Raw genomic sequence first — 16,172 nt, 5'->3', positions numbered from 1 at the left:
CACGTTTGATATATTTTTTTTTATTCTTTTTTTTCCTGGTACAGATTCAAGTTTTTGAAATTGTCATTAATATATTTAATTTAGTTTTATAGAATATAAATTTCTAGCAAAACATTTACAGCAACACAATTGAAATGTACTGTACAGCACTGGAGGCGAATGGGTCATCACAAGTTTTGAATGTACAGTAGAAACACTACATTTTAAACTGTGTAAATCAAAAAAAACAACATGGATGTTCTCCCTTTCTGAAAATGGAAACAAAATTCCTCAATATACCTGTGGACTTAGTGTGTGTGATGTGCATGAATGTTATTGGTCTACACCAAAGTGCATTGTGAAATTTGAATTTATCACATTAATAAACACTAGTGGCTCTCTTGGAGCCACATGTACAGCTCATGATGTAATTCTACAGATCGACAATCAGATTATCTAGATCTTCTATAGATCTACAATCACGTTATCTAAAAATTAACCTCGACAAAGGAAATGTAGTCTGTCTGAGACGTGTGCCTCCTCTAAAACTTTAACCTGTGCACTTAAAAACACATGAGTAACGTCACACAATATACTATGTAAAGTGTGCTTGTCTTAGAGACAAGGTCTGTGCAGCACTCAAGGGAAAAAAAATAGCAAGCAGACACGTAGAGGCTAACTGAATTGTGTTTGTTGCGTTTTAGTCGCTAAACACCCTGATTGAGTTCCTCTATTTACTTTGAAACACAGTGCAAGTTTTATGGATAATGTGCTCTGCTTCATGGAGCACAGATGACCAAACATACTATTCAATACTATCTGCTTCATTGAATAAAATTCTATGCGGATCACAATCGGATCAGTCAGTTAGCGGTGTAACTAGTAGCTAGTGGTCAGAGTGAGAGCATGGCGCTATTGTCATTTTGTACCTCTACAACAGCTACAATTCCGCTTTAATTTAACGTTACCCATAATACACAAGTTTAACTTCAGCAATGATATGACAACCACTTTCCAGGTCAGCTAGTCACAGACATCTGTGTGCTTGACTACCAGAGAGAGAAATACACTCACTCACAACTACAATATCTAAAACAGAACACTGCAGAGAATGGTTCTCTTTGTAATTTCAAAAACAAATACTCTCACTTAGTCATGTTCACAAACAGATATACTCTGCCTTTTGTACTAAGGGCCATGAAGGAAGACAAGAAATTAAATTCGGCATAAAGAAAAAATAAATAGATAGAAAACAAATGGCCATTTAAGATACTGTAAACTCCTGTCTAACAACAACCTATTCCTGGATGATGATGTGTGTACATTTTCATTTGGGATCTAAACAACATCAATCGGTGGAATTTTGAGTAAGACTGGAATATGCAGTAACAACTGAATAGCATATAGCATAGCCTTTGGTGGCAAATTTAGCAAATTTACAAAAGTAAATGGCTTTTTAAAGCCATTAACCAGATCATGCTATCGATGCTACTATGGAGGCAATAGGTTCATGCTAAGTATGCTACAGTGGAGACAAACTGACATATTTTTACCTTTTTAAGCATAAAGAAAGAGCATAAAAAACAAATGTTTGTGCAGTCGGTGCATTACCTTGCGCTTCTTCCGATTGCTGTCATTTTGTGTGGAGAACATCTGTATGTCGATTACCGAATGTGGCACAAGCTACTGTCAACGGACGCAAAAGGAGAAGAGTTCGGTAGTCGACTTGTACAGACTTTCTAGGTTGTTGTTACAGCAGAGTTTCCCTTTAAGACCAAATAAATCGCATTTAGCATTAGCTAAATAGCCTCTAGCTAGGTTGATTCTTTAACAACGGAAATAAAATCTGTTGAGTAAAACCACTGAATACAGGTTCATTATTTACAGCGCAGTTCAAGAGTTTAGAGGGGAAAACAAGATCTCATATATTATGTAGTGTATCTATATCGATTGTTTTGATCCTACAAACCTGATACAGGTGTGCAGAGGTAACGTCTATATAACGAGTATAATGTTATGTGGCCAACACAAAGCCGAATGGCACTGGAGAGCCATTGGCCCTCCTGAGGCAATACAACCATGGTCGAATGCTTCTGTTTCTGAGGAAGTTCTCATTAGACAAAGGCAATCTGGTTTGGGCACTATACGTTGATTTGAATACTCCCTGTCCATTTTACTGTACCTGAGGTACTCTTGTTTGGATAATATTAATGACCTGGTAGTCATGTATCATATGCTGTTTGCTAAAGAAACACCTGGCCATGAAGAGCTCTGGGTAAAATTCAGGCTCAGCTTGGGCCCGAACCGAATAAGACCCGAACCGAATAAGCAGCCTGTAGTAGGCAGCAGGTGTGTGTCCAGCACCCTGGGGTATGCAAGTTGGTGTTTGTAAGCTGGTCCGGTCTACATGTTACAATACAGTCACAGCAACAGTCACCACAGTACTAACACAGCTGTCGAGTGTGGCAGGAGCACGTGTGAGAACTGAAAATGGAGACACTGTTCGTTAAGACACGGATAGCTTTGTACTACGCTGACGTCTGGCTTTTAAACAGAATTACCCTTCCTCCTTCACGGTCTCCTCTGACTCTAGTGGTGATGTCATGACTAAGACAGAACCTGATTGGGCTGATAGGGGCAGCCCACCCATCATGCAGGTGTAGAGCAGCCAATCACCCCCCACTTCACTCCTACGACATGGTCCAGGGTTTAAGGACCAAAGACAGTATGGTGTGTGTGTACTGTATGTGTGTGCACGTGACTGTGTTGGCCAGTGTGTGTGTGTGTTTGTGTGTGTGTATGTGTTGGCAGGCTTCTGTAGTCATTCTTAGCCAGTCTATTCCACGTCGGAGGCGTCGTTGTCAGACAGGTGGTAATTGCTACCTTTGACCCGGATGTACTCCACCTGCCGACCCTCGTCAGAGTCAGTGACACCACAGGAGCACAGCTGGTTCTCGAACAGAGACTCCACTTCCTCCAACCTCCGCCCCTTGGTCTCGGGCAAACAGCCGTAAATAAACAGGAACCCCAGCAAAGCAAAGCTTGAGTACAAGAAGAATGCTCCTACAGAGAAAAGAGCACAAGGTTGTGTTGCTGAACTACAATACCCACAATGCAATGAAAATCTGACTTTGCATGCTGAATACAATCTAATCCAAATACGGCAGACATCAATCAATACTATTATCAGAGAGAGTGCAGAAGTTTTGATCACTAGTCAAAAAGTGTAGTCGGAGGGAGAGGAGGGAAGAAAGGGAAGTGCGTTCATGCGACTGAGAAGTGGGAAGGTTCCAACTTCTAAGTATAAGTAAGTATAGGTATAAGTATATATATCCGTGAATTAGTGAAACACACTCGGCACACAGTGAACACACAGTGAGGTGAAGCACACTCTAATCCCGGCGCAGTGAGCTGCCTGCAACAGCGGCACTCGGGGAGCAGTGAGGGGTTAGGTGCCATGCTCAAGGGCACTTCAGCCATGCCTACTGGTCAGGGTTCGAACCGGCAACCCTCCGGTTTCAAGTCCGAAGTGCTAACCAGTAGGCCACGGCTGCCCCCACTTCCCCTTAAACTCCCCACTTCCGAAGTGAGACCGTTCACTATGCCGAGTAACATCAAAACATTCCCCTGGGAGCTCTCCCAAAGCCCCCACTTCAAACTGGGAAGTCCCCAGGTCAGGTGTGACGAACCCCCCTAAACTGTGTAATTTTCCCACTTCCCAGTTGCTCATGAACGCACCATAAGAGCATGTTAGGTCAGGTGTATTAAAGCAGAACGACCTGGTCTCAGGACGCTAATGGCCAGGTTTGGTACATTGAGTACGAGTACTGAGCGTGTGTGTGTGTGTGTGTGTGTGTGTGAGTTTATGTGTGTGTGTGTATTTGTGTGTGTGTGTGAGTCTCTGTGTGTGTGTGTTTGTGTTTACCATAGTAGGTCAGGTATTGTGCCATGTGCAGGAACGTGAGGGACACCAGGACGTTGAAGGTCCAGTTGGTACCGGCTGAGCAGGCGTTGCCTGTGCTTCTGGCCCACAGCGGGTAGATCTCGGAGTTCACCGTCCACGGCATCGGACCCATCCCTGAGAATTGCCACCAATCAGAAGACAGAGAGGCACAGGGAGCAGGAGGGAGGTGCTAAACTTAGATCAGTGAGGCCCTCTAATGGTCTCCAATATGATAACAGTTTTATCAACGAAGAAATAATTATCTTAATAATCAATTGATAAATGACTAAAAAATTGTCTAAAAATAATTCTGAATAAATATCATATATAACTGAAGAGAGGGAGGAGGTACCACCTCCATCAATTTCAATGGCTGATGCAAGGCTAGCTTACCCTGGAAATCCAGAGTTCTCGCGAGAGCACAATGGAATTGTCTCTGCGAGACACTGGCAATGAGCAATGACGCACGTTACTTTTCCCCTTGCATTCCGGAGAACCAGCTAAACTGATGAGGACAGCACTGCAACGTCGGAGGACAGTACACATTGGTCGTAGTGTTATCCGATTGCGTCGTAGTCCAAAATCATTCAGAGTAAACATGTTCTAGTGTTATCCAATTGCGTGCAGTGAGATTTTTAAATGCATGCTTGTTGCCGCCCCTCGAGTTGGGCCATAGACCTCTGAAGTTCGCCTACAAAAAAGCTCCCACCAAAGAGATGATGGCTGAAGCTAACCCTCGAACACAACTCTTCCTGTCTGCTCCTCTAGCCTCTGGGTCAAATCCCAAATCCCATGAACAGAAAAAGGGTGCATTTGTTATCACTACTTCCATTTCTGTTGGGTTAGAAGTAGAACTAACCAAGTAGGCTGACCAATGACTGTATGTGAGGATGGACAGCATAGCTGCATTTAGTTACGTTCTATAGAACTCAAGCCACCGTTCTGTTCCATATAGTCACTGGCAGCAACATCTCTGACAGGGATAAACCTGACAGACCAAACAATCACACACATTTTTATTTTGAAGGCGTGTCCGCAGTGACCCCTGCTCACCTGGAGCAAAGGAGGCCAGGTAGAGCACCAGCCCTAACAGCACCAGCCATGAGTAGGACGTGGGGCAGAAGTTATAGGCCCAGTAGGTGTGTTCCTTCAGCACCGTCACGTTGGAGCACCTGAGGGAGACACACACACACACACACACACACACACACACACACACACACACACACACCCATGAGTAGGATGTTGGGCAGAAGGTATAGCTCACTATGTTCCTTCAGCACCGTCACGTTGGAGCACCTGAGGGAGAATACAGCAACGTCACACAGGATACACAAACATGCACACACACACACACACACATGCATGTACACACACACACACACATACACACACACACATGCACGCACACACACCCACACAAACACACACACAGACACACATACACGCACACACATTTACACACATTTACACACCCATGACCACAAACACAGTCCAATGATATACACACTCTCTACCTGTCAAGCACACACTCCCATACATACTCTCTCTCACACACACACACGAACACACACATGCACACACACACGCAGACACACACACGCACGCACACACACACGCACACACACACACACACACACATGCACACACACACACATACACACGCACACACACACCCCTTACCTGCCCCACGCTGCTCTCTCAGTGGACGCTCCATTGACCGGCTCACAGGAGGAAGAGAACACCGCTGACCCGTTCTCACGGTAACAGAACCCACAGCTGGGGTCCAGCATGCAGGGCTCACAGGACCTATGGGGAGGGGGGAGAATCACACACACACACACACACACACACACACACACACATACCTGAGCTTCAAATCTCCTGCAACACCTGAACACACCACTGACAAATCATCCAATATTCATCTGTGCCATAGAATGATGTCCTCACCAGCTCTGCCTGGTTGTGCTCCAACGCAGTACAGTACTTAATCATAAACCACCCTAATTCAGTACGGTACTTTAATTATACTTTAATTATACTTCCTAAGTCAGTACGGTACTTTAATTATACTTTAATTATACTTCCCAATTCAGTACGGTACTTTTATTATACTTTAATCATAAACCATCCCAACGCAGTAAGGTACTTTAATTATATTTTAATCATAAACCAACCTAATTCAGTACAGTACTTTAATTATACTTTAATCATAAACCATCCTAATTCAGTACGGTAATTTAATTTCTTTGTAACCATAATCCATCCCAACGCAGTACGGGACTTTAATTATACTTTAATCATAATCCATCCCAACGCAGTACGGTACTTTTTTAATTTAATTTAAAAAAGTATATTTTTTGGGCTTTTTATGCCTTTAATGATAGGACAGTGGAGAGTGATAGGACGTGAATGGGAGAGAGAGCAGGGGTGGGATCCGGAAAGGACCACGGGACGGGAATCAAACCCGGGTTGCCGGCGTACGTGCAGGTGCCCAGCCAATTGCGCCACAGCTGGGGCCCGGTACTTTAATTATACTTTAATCATCATCCATGCTAATTCAGTACGGTACTTTAATTATACTTTAATTATAATCGATCCCAACGCAGTACGGTCAGAGATTTTCTAATGAGGAGACACAGCACTCAAAAAATCCTCCATAGAAATGCATGGGGTTAGTTTGTAACGCCAATATGGCCGTTGTCTACACATATCCCACCCCTTCCTCGCCAAAACGTTGACATGTAAATACATTGAGCCAATCATGTGGTGTGATGTGAATACATTGAGCCAATCATATGGTATGTTGTGAAGACATCTTGCCAATCATGTGTTGTAAACTCGCTGCTGGAGCAAGATTGGTGTCGTGAAGCCTTGCGCACACGCATTTCTGCTGAATAGGATGCCCGATGAGTGCCCAAAAAGCGTTGCTATATGGCCGCCGAGTGGAGGGACTTGCCTAAAAGGACTTTGGTACAGTACTTTAAAGGGAAACTTGGCAGGATTTCCCCCTCTGCTGGAGAAATTGCACATTATGCTATTTCAAACTGTGTGAAAAGGTAATGATAAAGCACATGGATTTGTTTACAAGCTAGCTAACTGTTAGCATAAGTTTCGCAGAACTATGTGGATGTTACAAGGTAAGAAACACGATTTAAAACGAGTTTCTTGTTTCTCACTTCTCTTTCCGGGACAGTAGTCTCAATGTTGCAAGGTTGGTTTTCCGCCTGGGGACGCTAGGGGCAGCGGGAAAAGTCACCATTTTCACCGGAACAGGTCATTTAACCATCCAAATGATTTCTAAACGGGTTTATTAAGTTGAAATAGTTGCCAAGTTCCCCTTTAATTATACTTTAATCATAAACCAACCTAATTCAGTACGGTACTTTAATTATACTTTAATCATAATCTATCCTAATTCAGTAAGGTACTTTAATTATACTTTAATCATAATCCATCCCAATTCATTACGGTACTTTAATTATACTTTAATCATAATCCATCCCAACGCAGTACGGTACTTTAATTATACTTTAATCATAAACCAACCTAATTCATTACGGTACTTTAATTATACTTTAATCATAATCCATCCCAATGCAGTAAGGTACTTTAAATATACTTTAATCATAATCCATCCCAACGCAGTACGGTACTTTAATTATAAACTATCCAGTGTGGGTACAAGTAGTGTAGGGAGCTCTTGAAGAGATGGTATCACTTTAAATCATCTGCTGGGTCATGGAGCAAATACATGTTGTATCTCGGTCTGTGCACACAGTACTTTAATCATCAGCCAGAGACATGTCTGAACAACTGCTGCATCCGTCTGTGGTACAATGTAGTGGAAGCAGCTCCTATAAAGACATGGCATCACTCCAAATCATCTGCTACAGGGCGTCATGTGGCACACAGCCCGTATACACTGTGCCATCAAGTTTGGACATTCTCCACTACCCAAAGCGTTGTGGGTTTTAACTGTTGTGGATCACAATAGCAGTGTGTCCTTGGATAGCATTACAGATGTACACATCTGTTCCATGTTCATGCTCTGTCCTTTGTCTTTTGTTTTCTTTAGTTTGTTTGTTTGTTTGTTTGTAGCACTAATCCAGGACGCATGAGAAACACAGCACTCTACACTCCAAACAGCTGCTGCTGTAGCGTCTCATATCATTCCCTAAAGCGTCTCCCATTCTTGGAGTACAGCCATCTCAGGGCTAGCCTTCCTTGAGGTGCTTCCAGACAATACGACGTATTGAGCATGGCCTTAGTCTGTTTCAATACATCAAAGTGAATTGGATTACATGAATCTGTCTGCCCTAGATAGATCCATAAACACGTCGTTAAGGACTCTGACCATGGAGCTTTGGTGGCATAGCGTAGCATAGCGTAGAGTAGCGCCCTGCACTGCTACTGTAGAGGCATATGGCCTCACCATCATCATCATCATCACCGCTCTCGTCTTTTGTGAATGTAATTGGGCTCTGGCAGGAATTAGTGAGTGTGTTATCACTCTGTTGTTGTCCTGGTCGCTAAACTCCGTAAGCTGCATTCAATCACACCGCTGCTGCGCCTTCTAATGTGCCACATCTGTGTGTGTGTGTGTGTGTGTGTGTGTGTGTGTGTGCTGGTGTTAAAGGGGTGTGTTTGCTCAGACAGAACACAGATGGTTTCATAACACAGCAGTTAACAGTCTCAGGAAGACACACACACAGCAAACCACAGACTCTTTCCTGTGTGTGTAAACCTGTAGTGCATCTTTAGAATAAAAATAGCAGATTATTGCTGAGACCAATATCAATGTCAATGAGCACACCTCCCTCTCTTTTCAAATCTAATACCTTCACCTTACACCTACCTTACACACACACACACACACAAACACACTTCCCTCTCTTTTCTAATCTACTGTAATACCTTCACCTTACACCTACACGCACACATACACACACACACACACACACACACACACACACACACACACACACACACACACACACACACACACACACACCAACACACACACCTCCCTCTCTTTTTTCCAATCTTATACCTACACCTTACATCTACCTACTCACCACCGATAAAGGTGAGAAAACACTCAAGACAAGCAAACAACTGACCACCTAAACAACTGACCACCCAAACAAGTGACCACAAACAACTGACCACCCAAACAAGTGATGACCCAAACAAGTGATCACCCAAACAAGTGACCACCCAAACCCCAAACAAGTGACCACAAACAACTGACCACCCAAACAAGTGATGACCCAAACAAGTGATCACCCAAACAAGTGACCACCCAAACCCCAAACAAGTGATCACCCAAACAAGTGACCACTCAAACAAGTGATCACCCAAACAAGTGATCACCCAAACCCTAAACAAGTGACCACCCAAACAAGTGACCAAACAAGTGACCACCCAAACAAGTGATTACCCAAACCCCAAACAAGTGATCACCCAAACAAGTGACCACCCAAACAAGTGACCACCAGTCTCTACAGCAGGCAGGACATCCCCTGCTGTGCCCATCGCTGGACTCAGGAGGACCACGTGAGAGTGGAGCGTGGAGATCACGTGTCTATTTGTATCTTTGGCTTCCTGAGCGAGTCGTCACTGTAAATCGGCGGTGCGCTTCTCAATAGAAGGTTTATGAAAAAAGACCTCTGGAATCTGTCCGAAACACTCCTGACCACCTTCACACAGTGACTTTTGAGGGTTGACCTTTCCACACAACATGTATAAAGGTCATGAGACGACCTTGCCTTCATGTTCCAAAGGAGGCCATTTTGCACAGCTCTCCTCAAGTTACACTGCAGCACTAAAGGACAGCGATAGCTCAACTCTCATCCCACAGGTGACTGGACCTCTCTGCAGAACAGAACCCTTTCCTAGAACCTTCCAACAGAACCCTCTCCTGGAACCCTCCAACAGAACCTTCTCCCAGAACCCTCCACCAGACCCCTTCACCAAAAGTCTCAGAGAACCCTCCACCAGACCCCTTCACCAAAAGTCTCAGAGAACCCTCCCACAGAACCTTTCACCAAAAGTCTCAGAGAACCCTCCCACAGAACCTTCTCCCAGAACCCTCCAACAGAACCTTTCACCAAAAGTCTCAGAGAACCCTCTCAGAGCCGCTGGGATAGGAACTCCTGGTAAAATGAGGTAGCTGTGCTCCAGCTGCTACCCTCTCTCAGATAGGCCAGCAGAACACACACACACACACACACACACACACACACAAAGGACTCCTCTGCTGCTGATGTAACTGCCATGTCTGCCTGTCTAAAACCACAAAACATTGCTTCCTTTGCATTCCTCTGCTCTGCTCTTCTGGCCGTCCCGTCTAACCCAGTGACCAGTGCTGTCCCGGCGTGGCGTGGGCTCGGTGCGGTCCGAACGAATGGGCCACCGACAGGGACATGCTGAGAACAGGGCAGCCGATGTGAGACAACACGACGGCCCCCATGGCCCGAGTGATGTGATGTAATCCGCTGCAACAGGAGCAGGACTGCCAGCTCTCTCTCTCTCACACACACACACACACACACAATCACACACACACACACACACACACACACACACACACCTGCTTCCGCTCACACAAGCACACACATGACAAGCCCCTAGTGAGGACACTACAACCACAGCTGGACTATCACCGCAAACCGAACAGAGTGCATCAGGCCGCAGAGAAGGGGACTTTACGAACAGAGTGCATCAGGCCGCAGAGACTTTATAGAATAAATGTCATTATTTCAAAAGATTTGGTTAGTTAAAGAGACTGATGTTGCATTACATGCTAGCACCAATGCTTTTTTTGTAGGTTAAATTTGCATTGATTATACTCAGGTTGCTGAAAGACTGTTATGTTTGAATCTGTGTGTGTGTGTGTGTGTGTGTGTGTGTGTCTGTAAGTATGTGCCTGTGTCTGTGCGAGTGATGCTGCCTGTGTGTGTGTGTGTGTTTTGTGTTTGTTTGTGTGTTATTGTTATTGTGCATTCGAGCCTGTGTGTGAGCCTGTGTGTGTGTGTGTATGTGTGTGTCTATCTTACAGATGGCGTGAAGGACACAGTGGTCTGTTGGCAGCTGTAGCCATTATACACACATTACTGAAAATGGTCCGTTTCTTTGTTTGTGTGTGTGTGTGTGTGTGTGTGTGTGAGAGAGAGAAGAAGAGAGGGGTGTGTGGTAAAGAGAGAGAGAGGACAGAGAGGGGTGTGTGGTAAAGAGAGAGATGAAGAGAGGGGTGTGTGATATCAGGTACTCACAGGTGTGCTGCGCAGGTGGAGTTGAGCGTCGTGGGGCCAGTGGGGTGCAGCGTGACTGCAGGGCTGTGCTGGGCAGACAGCAAGAAGCCCACGGCTAGCAGACACAGACTCAGACCCGTACCTACAGAGAACCAGAACCAGAACATTTAGACTCAGACCCGTACCTACAGAGAACCAGAACATTTAGACTCAGAGCCGTACCTACAGAGGAACCAGAACCAGAACATTTAGACTCAGACACATACCTACAGAGGAACCAGAACATTTAGACTCAGACACACATCTACAGAGGAACCAGAAGCAGAACCAAATAGGGGGAAATAAACAATAGCATCTTCCTTAAAACAGCACAACTACATGATTTGAGTTTGTGGATTCAATTCCCGGCTGCCACAGTTGTGTCCTTGAGCAAGGCACTTCACCCCTAGGAAGTCTGGCCCTGCAATTAATTGCCATCTGTGAGTCGCTTTGGATAAAAACAAATAAAAGCCAATTAGCCAAATAAATAAAGAAGCAAGAAAGAAAAATAAATAAACGCACAACGAGGACTCAGTGCTGTCAGATAGGAATAGGAAACAGCACAGTGCAGCAGAGAGAAAACAACCAGGGCCATGTATTACAACCAGGGCATTTATTAAGGGCATGATTGACTACAGTAATAAACTGCACTGAGTCAAAGAACGAGCACTAATGCAAAACAAGCACCAACATTAAGCACAGCGAGCACCAGAGTGTCTAAGGACGACACAAAACCACTAGGAATCAAATCGCTCTGATCTTTCTCTCTTAACAACGTTATGAAGCTGATTTATAAAATGCCAGTGCTGTGAACACAGTCAGGTAGAGTGCTAGGAGAAGCTCTCCAATTACTGTCAACCACAACACAGCTAAGCATCTAAGATTCATTAACAACACCATAGTAACAAAAATAAAAGAAAATATCAGAAAAACTTTATCCATCCCAAAAGAAATGTGACTGACACAACGGAGCCATCCTATGCAAACAACAGCATGTTTACGAAAGCCAGTGAGTGCCAGAAAGACAGTAAAACAAACATGTATCAAACAATATACCCTGAAAGACGCAGGAGGACCTTAAAAAAGACAGAAATTCCAGAGGAATTTGGCAGTATACAAGTAAGATGATTATTTTAAAAGTGCTGATTGAGTCTATGGCTATGACTCTGTCTTATTTTGGGTTAGTAATTTATTGGTTACTACAGAGACTGTGAGCAAGCTAGCGTATGTTAAACTGGAGAGGGCCGAAAACCGAACCTTGCGGGACACCACAGGGTATGCTGTAGACACTGGGGACTTGTGGGGGTAGAACCTTAGCCACTCTAAGACTGAATGTGAAACCCAGTGCTCCAGCTGGTCAAGAGACAGCTTGTCCATGCTTCCACTGAGCGTGAGGTCACTTAGGACCCCCAGCACTCTCTGAATTCAATAGAACAGTGTGTGCGCCAGAGCAATTGTCACAGTAATGCTGTGTGCGGGCAAATGTGGTTTTCCCATAACGACTCCGTGGCTGAGCTCTTTTCACATTACACTGTGTGATTCTTCATACGCTTCTCCTCATCCACAGAGGACAGAGGAGTGTGCTTCAGTTTGCTCCTTGCTCATTATGTTGCGCGATGGTGTGTATTTTTCTTACCCATGATTCCTAATTCTAGCTGAATCACCCTTGAGAAAGAAAATGTACTTTCTTTCTTCTGAACGCAGTGATTGCATCACAGATAAAAAATGTATTGCATGAGTCTGCGTCATTCTCACATCAGTTTATTGCACTCACACAAATCGACCATCAATTCATTTAGCCTTTCCTGAAAACCCAGAGAAAATTACTGTACATAATAATACATAGACTTATGCTGGGCGGCTTTTTGAGCCTTTAATGGACAGGAGAGTGGAGTAGGTACCAGTGGATGCAGGGCACGTGCTACTGGGCACAAACACATACTGCCGTGCTAAGGCTCGGCAATCCACTACACAATACTGTCAAGACAGTAAACTTTCCTTTAGCTCTAGCTGTGTGTGTGTGTGTGTGCTCTGGATAAAGATGGGGGGAAGAAAAGAAGGAAAAGAGAAATGATGGAAAGAAGAGAGCACTAAAGGAAGGATGAAGGACAAGAGACACTAGTGTTTGAATAAGGTTCAAGGACTGACTGAGAGAGAGAGAGAGTGTGTGTGTGTGTGTGTGTGTGTGTGTGTGTGTGTGTGTGTGTGTGTGTGTGTGTGTGTGTGTGTGTGTGTGTGCATGTTTGTACAGTCAAGACAGTAAGCCTTCCTTTAGCTCTGTCTCTAATATAACTTGTGTTGTGAGCCCAGCCTAACTCTAACTTGATAGGGATACTGTGTGTTCTAGCTGGAGAGTTCTCTACCCACGATGTAGGCCACATGGTTCTGGACAGCGGTGTTCTCTACCCACGAATCAGACCACATGGTTCTGAACAGCGATGTTCTCTACCCACGATGTAGGCCACATGGTTCTGGACTGCGGTGTTCTCTACCCACCATATAGGCCACATAGTTCTGGACAGCGGTGTACCCCACTGTGCCACTGTGCAGCGAAGGCCCTTTGGCAGCTCATGTGAACACTGCTGCGTCCCTCTGTGGCGGTCGCTGGCTACCTCGCAAAATTGGAGATGGCGCTACAACACGGCTGATGCTCCACTGGAAATATATGAGCTGGTCAAATATGAGCTGGCCGAATATATCAGCTGGCCAAATATATCAGCTGACCCAATATATCAGCTGGCTGCCCAAATATATTAGCTGACCAAATATATCAGCTGGCTGCCCAAATATATCAGCTGGCCAAATATATCAGCTGGCCTGCCCTCTGTGCATATAGCGCATGCATTGACCCAGGGATTCCCAAACTGTGGTACGTGTACCACCAGTGGCACGCGAGCTTCCACTAGGGGATACGCGAGATGAAAAGGGCAACGTCGGAAAGGTGTTACAAATGATTTGTTTTTTATCTTAAATGTTCTCTGTTCTTTGTGTTTCATAATGTTGCTCTCCACACTGTTTTTTTTTTAGTGTGAGAGCTCATAAACCAGTTGCACATTTTGATTTTGTTATGTGTTATCATGTAGGGCGGCTAATTAAACCTGATGCCTAGAATGTGTTATGTTGTTATGTGTCAGATGGTGGGGGTGCGCGAGCCGAGTCAGGATGTAGGTGGTGGTACGCGGGAACCGCTGCTGCACTACACAATACTGTGGAGTCGAGAAGGAAAGCTTAGCACATACCACATCTCATTTGTTAAGGATACTGATACATTTTAGTGCTGTCTACCCACAATGCCTTGCAGTAGTGTCCTAGTGCACGTCCCTTACCTATGATGCTCCCCAGCGTGAGTCTACGTCGGCCCACCCTCTCCACCAACCACACGCCGAGCAGCGTGAAGAGGAAGTTTGAGAATGCGGTGACCGTCACCAGCCAGATGGCCAGCTTATCGTCCCGCACTCCCGACATCTGCAGGATGGTGGCGCTGTAGTACCTGAAGAGAGACAGGGGAAAAGACAGAGCTGCTTAGACAAAAACACAGTCACAATGTAGCTTTTACAAGTAGTAACTGATCAAGAAAGGGGGAAGATGGGAACACTTGTTTATAAAATTGCATGAGAAAAGTGAGGAAGAGAAAAAGGTCAGTTGCTTGAGTCGTTTTGCAGCCCTTCACAGATCATTTTCAGAAGCTGCTTGAGACATTTTTTACAGCCCTTCACAGCTTGCCTTTCCCTCTGTGATAAGCCAGCCTACTAGCAGCACACCAGCAACACACAGAAGAGCAGGGCCCCTCAGGAGCTAATGAGGAAAGAGAGAGAGAGGGGGGGGGGAGAGAAAGAGAGGGAAAGAGAAGGGGGGTAGAAAGGGGAGAGAGGGAGAGAGAGGGGAGGGGGTACAAGGGGAGCTGATGAAGAGAGAGAGGGAGGGGGAGATTGAGGGGTGGGCTGGCGAGAGAGGGAGACACAGGGAGATGAGGAGGGCGAGAGAGAGAGAGGGAGACACAGGGAGATGAGGAGGGCGAGAGAGAGAGAGGGAGACACAGGGAGATGAGGAGGGCAAGAGAGAGAGAGAGGGAGACACAGGGAGATGAGGAGGGCGAGAGAGAGGGAATGAAGAGCTCAAGAGGGAAAAAAAGAGCAGAAGGATGAGGGAGGAAGGGAGGGAGAGAGATAGAGAAAGGGGGGGAGTGGGAGAAGCAGAGGGAGGTGATCAGGGCCAGATCAGAGCCGCATCAGGGCCAGATCAGAGCCGCATCAGGGCCTCATCAGAGCCACATCAGAGCCATATCAGGGCTACATCAGGGCCACATTAGAGCCAGCTCTGTTGCAGCCTCAGCTGTGATCTGGAATCTGGAGAGGAAGCAGGCACTAGGCAGATAGTTCGACCTATCACAGCATGGAGAGATGCACCGGTTAGCCCATAGTTAAATTAAAGTGCCATCTTCGCATCTGCATTATTGCAGCACGCACACACACACACACACAGACACACACACACACACACTCATCACCAATTACATCCATCTCCTCCATGCTGATTACATCCTATCAGACAGGACGGCATCTTAATGCTTCTCACTGAAGTAACAGATAACAGGAGAGAGGAGAGGGGGAGAAGAGAGAGAGAGAAGAGAGAAGAGAGAAAGAGATGAAGTAAGTGATAGAATAGGAGCAGAGGAAGGGGAGATTGGGATAAGAGGTTGGTGAAACATGCAGGCAGAGAATGATGAAGATGCAAATGGTGAGCATGAATGAATGAAAGAAAGAGTGTAAAACAGATGAATGAATGAATGAGACTCTCAATAAACCAAAAGAAGAGTGTCAAATGGTAAATGAACAGATGAATGGATGAGACTCAATCAGCCGAGAGCAATTCATTGAATGTATCAATCAGATGTCAGGTACCAATTAGGAGACATAACCCCTCGTTAAACCCGATAATTCCCAACCCCTCTC

The 16,172-nt window shown here is 45.2% G+C and overlaps 1 protein-coding gene across 1 annotated transcript in view; it reads right to left on the bottom strand.

Annotated features, from left to right (window-relative positions):
• Positions 1-49: 49 nt before the first annotated feature.
• The window catches only part of LOC121697838 (proton myo-inositol cotransporter), a 118,663-nt gene continuing 102,540 nt past the window's right edge, over positions 50-16,172 (bottom strand). Inside the window, exons 5-10 of the mRNA XM_042079604.1 lie at positions 14,547-14,710; positions 11,203-11,323; positions 5,606-5,731; positions 4,976-5,094; positions 3,905-4,057; positions 50-3,042 (exon numbers count right to left, since the gene is read on the bottom strand). Coding sequence (XP_041935538.1) covers positions 2,816-3,042; positions 3,905-4,057; positions 4,976-5,094; positions 5,606-5,731; positions 11,203-11,323; positions 14,547-14,710 — 910 coding nt within the window. The 3' untranslated portion in view covers positions 50-2,815. The remainder of the gene's footprint in view (positions 3,043-3,904; positions 4,058-4,975; positions 5,095-5,605; positions 5,732-11,202; positions 11,324-14,546; positions 14,711-16,172) is intronic.

Source organism: Alosa sapidissima, chromosome 22 (genome assembly GCF_018492685.1).
Source record: "Alosa sapidissima isolate fAloSap1 chromosome 22, fAloSap1.pri, whole genome shotgun sequence".
Taxonomy (NCBI): Eukaryota; Metazoa; Chordata; class Actinopteri; order Clupeiformes; family Clupeidae; genus Alosa; species Alosa sapidissima.
The sequence above is the reverse complement of the archived record's forward strand: the minus strand, read 5'-3'. Positions and strand labels throughout refer to the sequence as shown.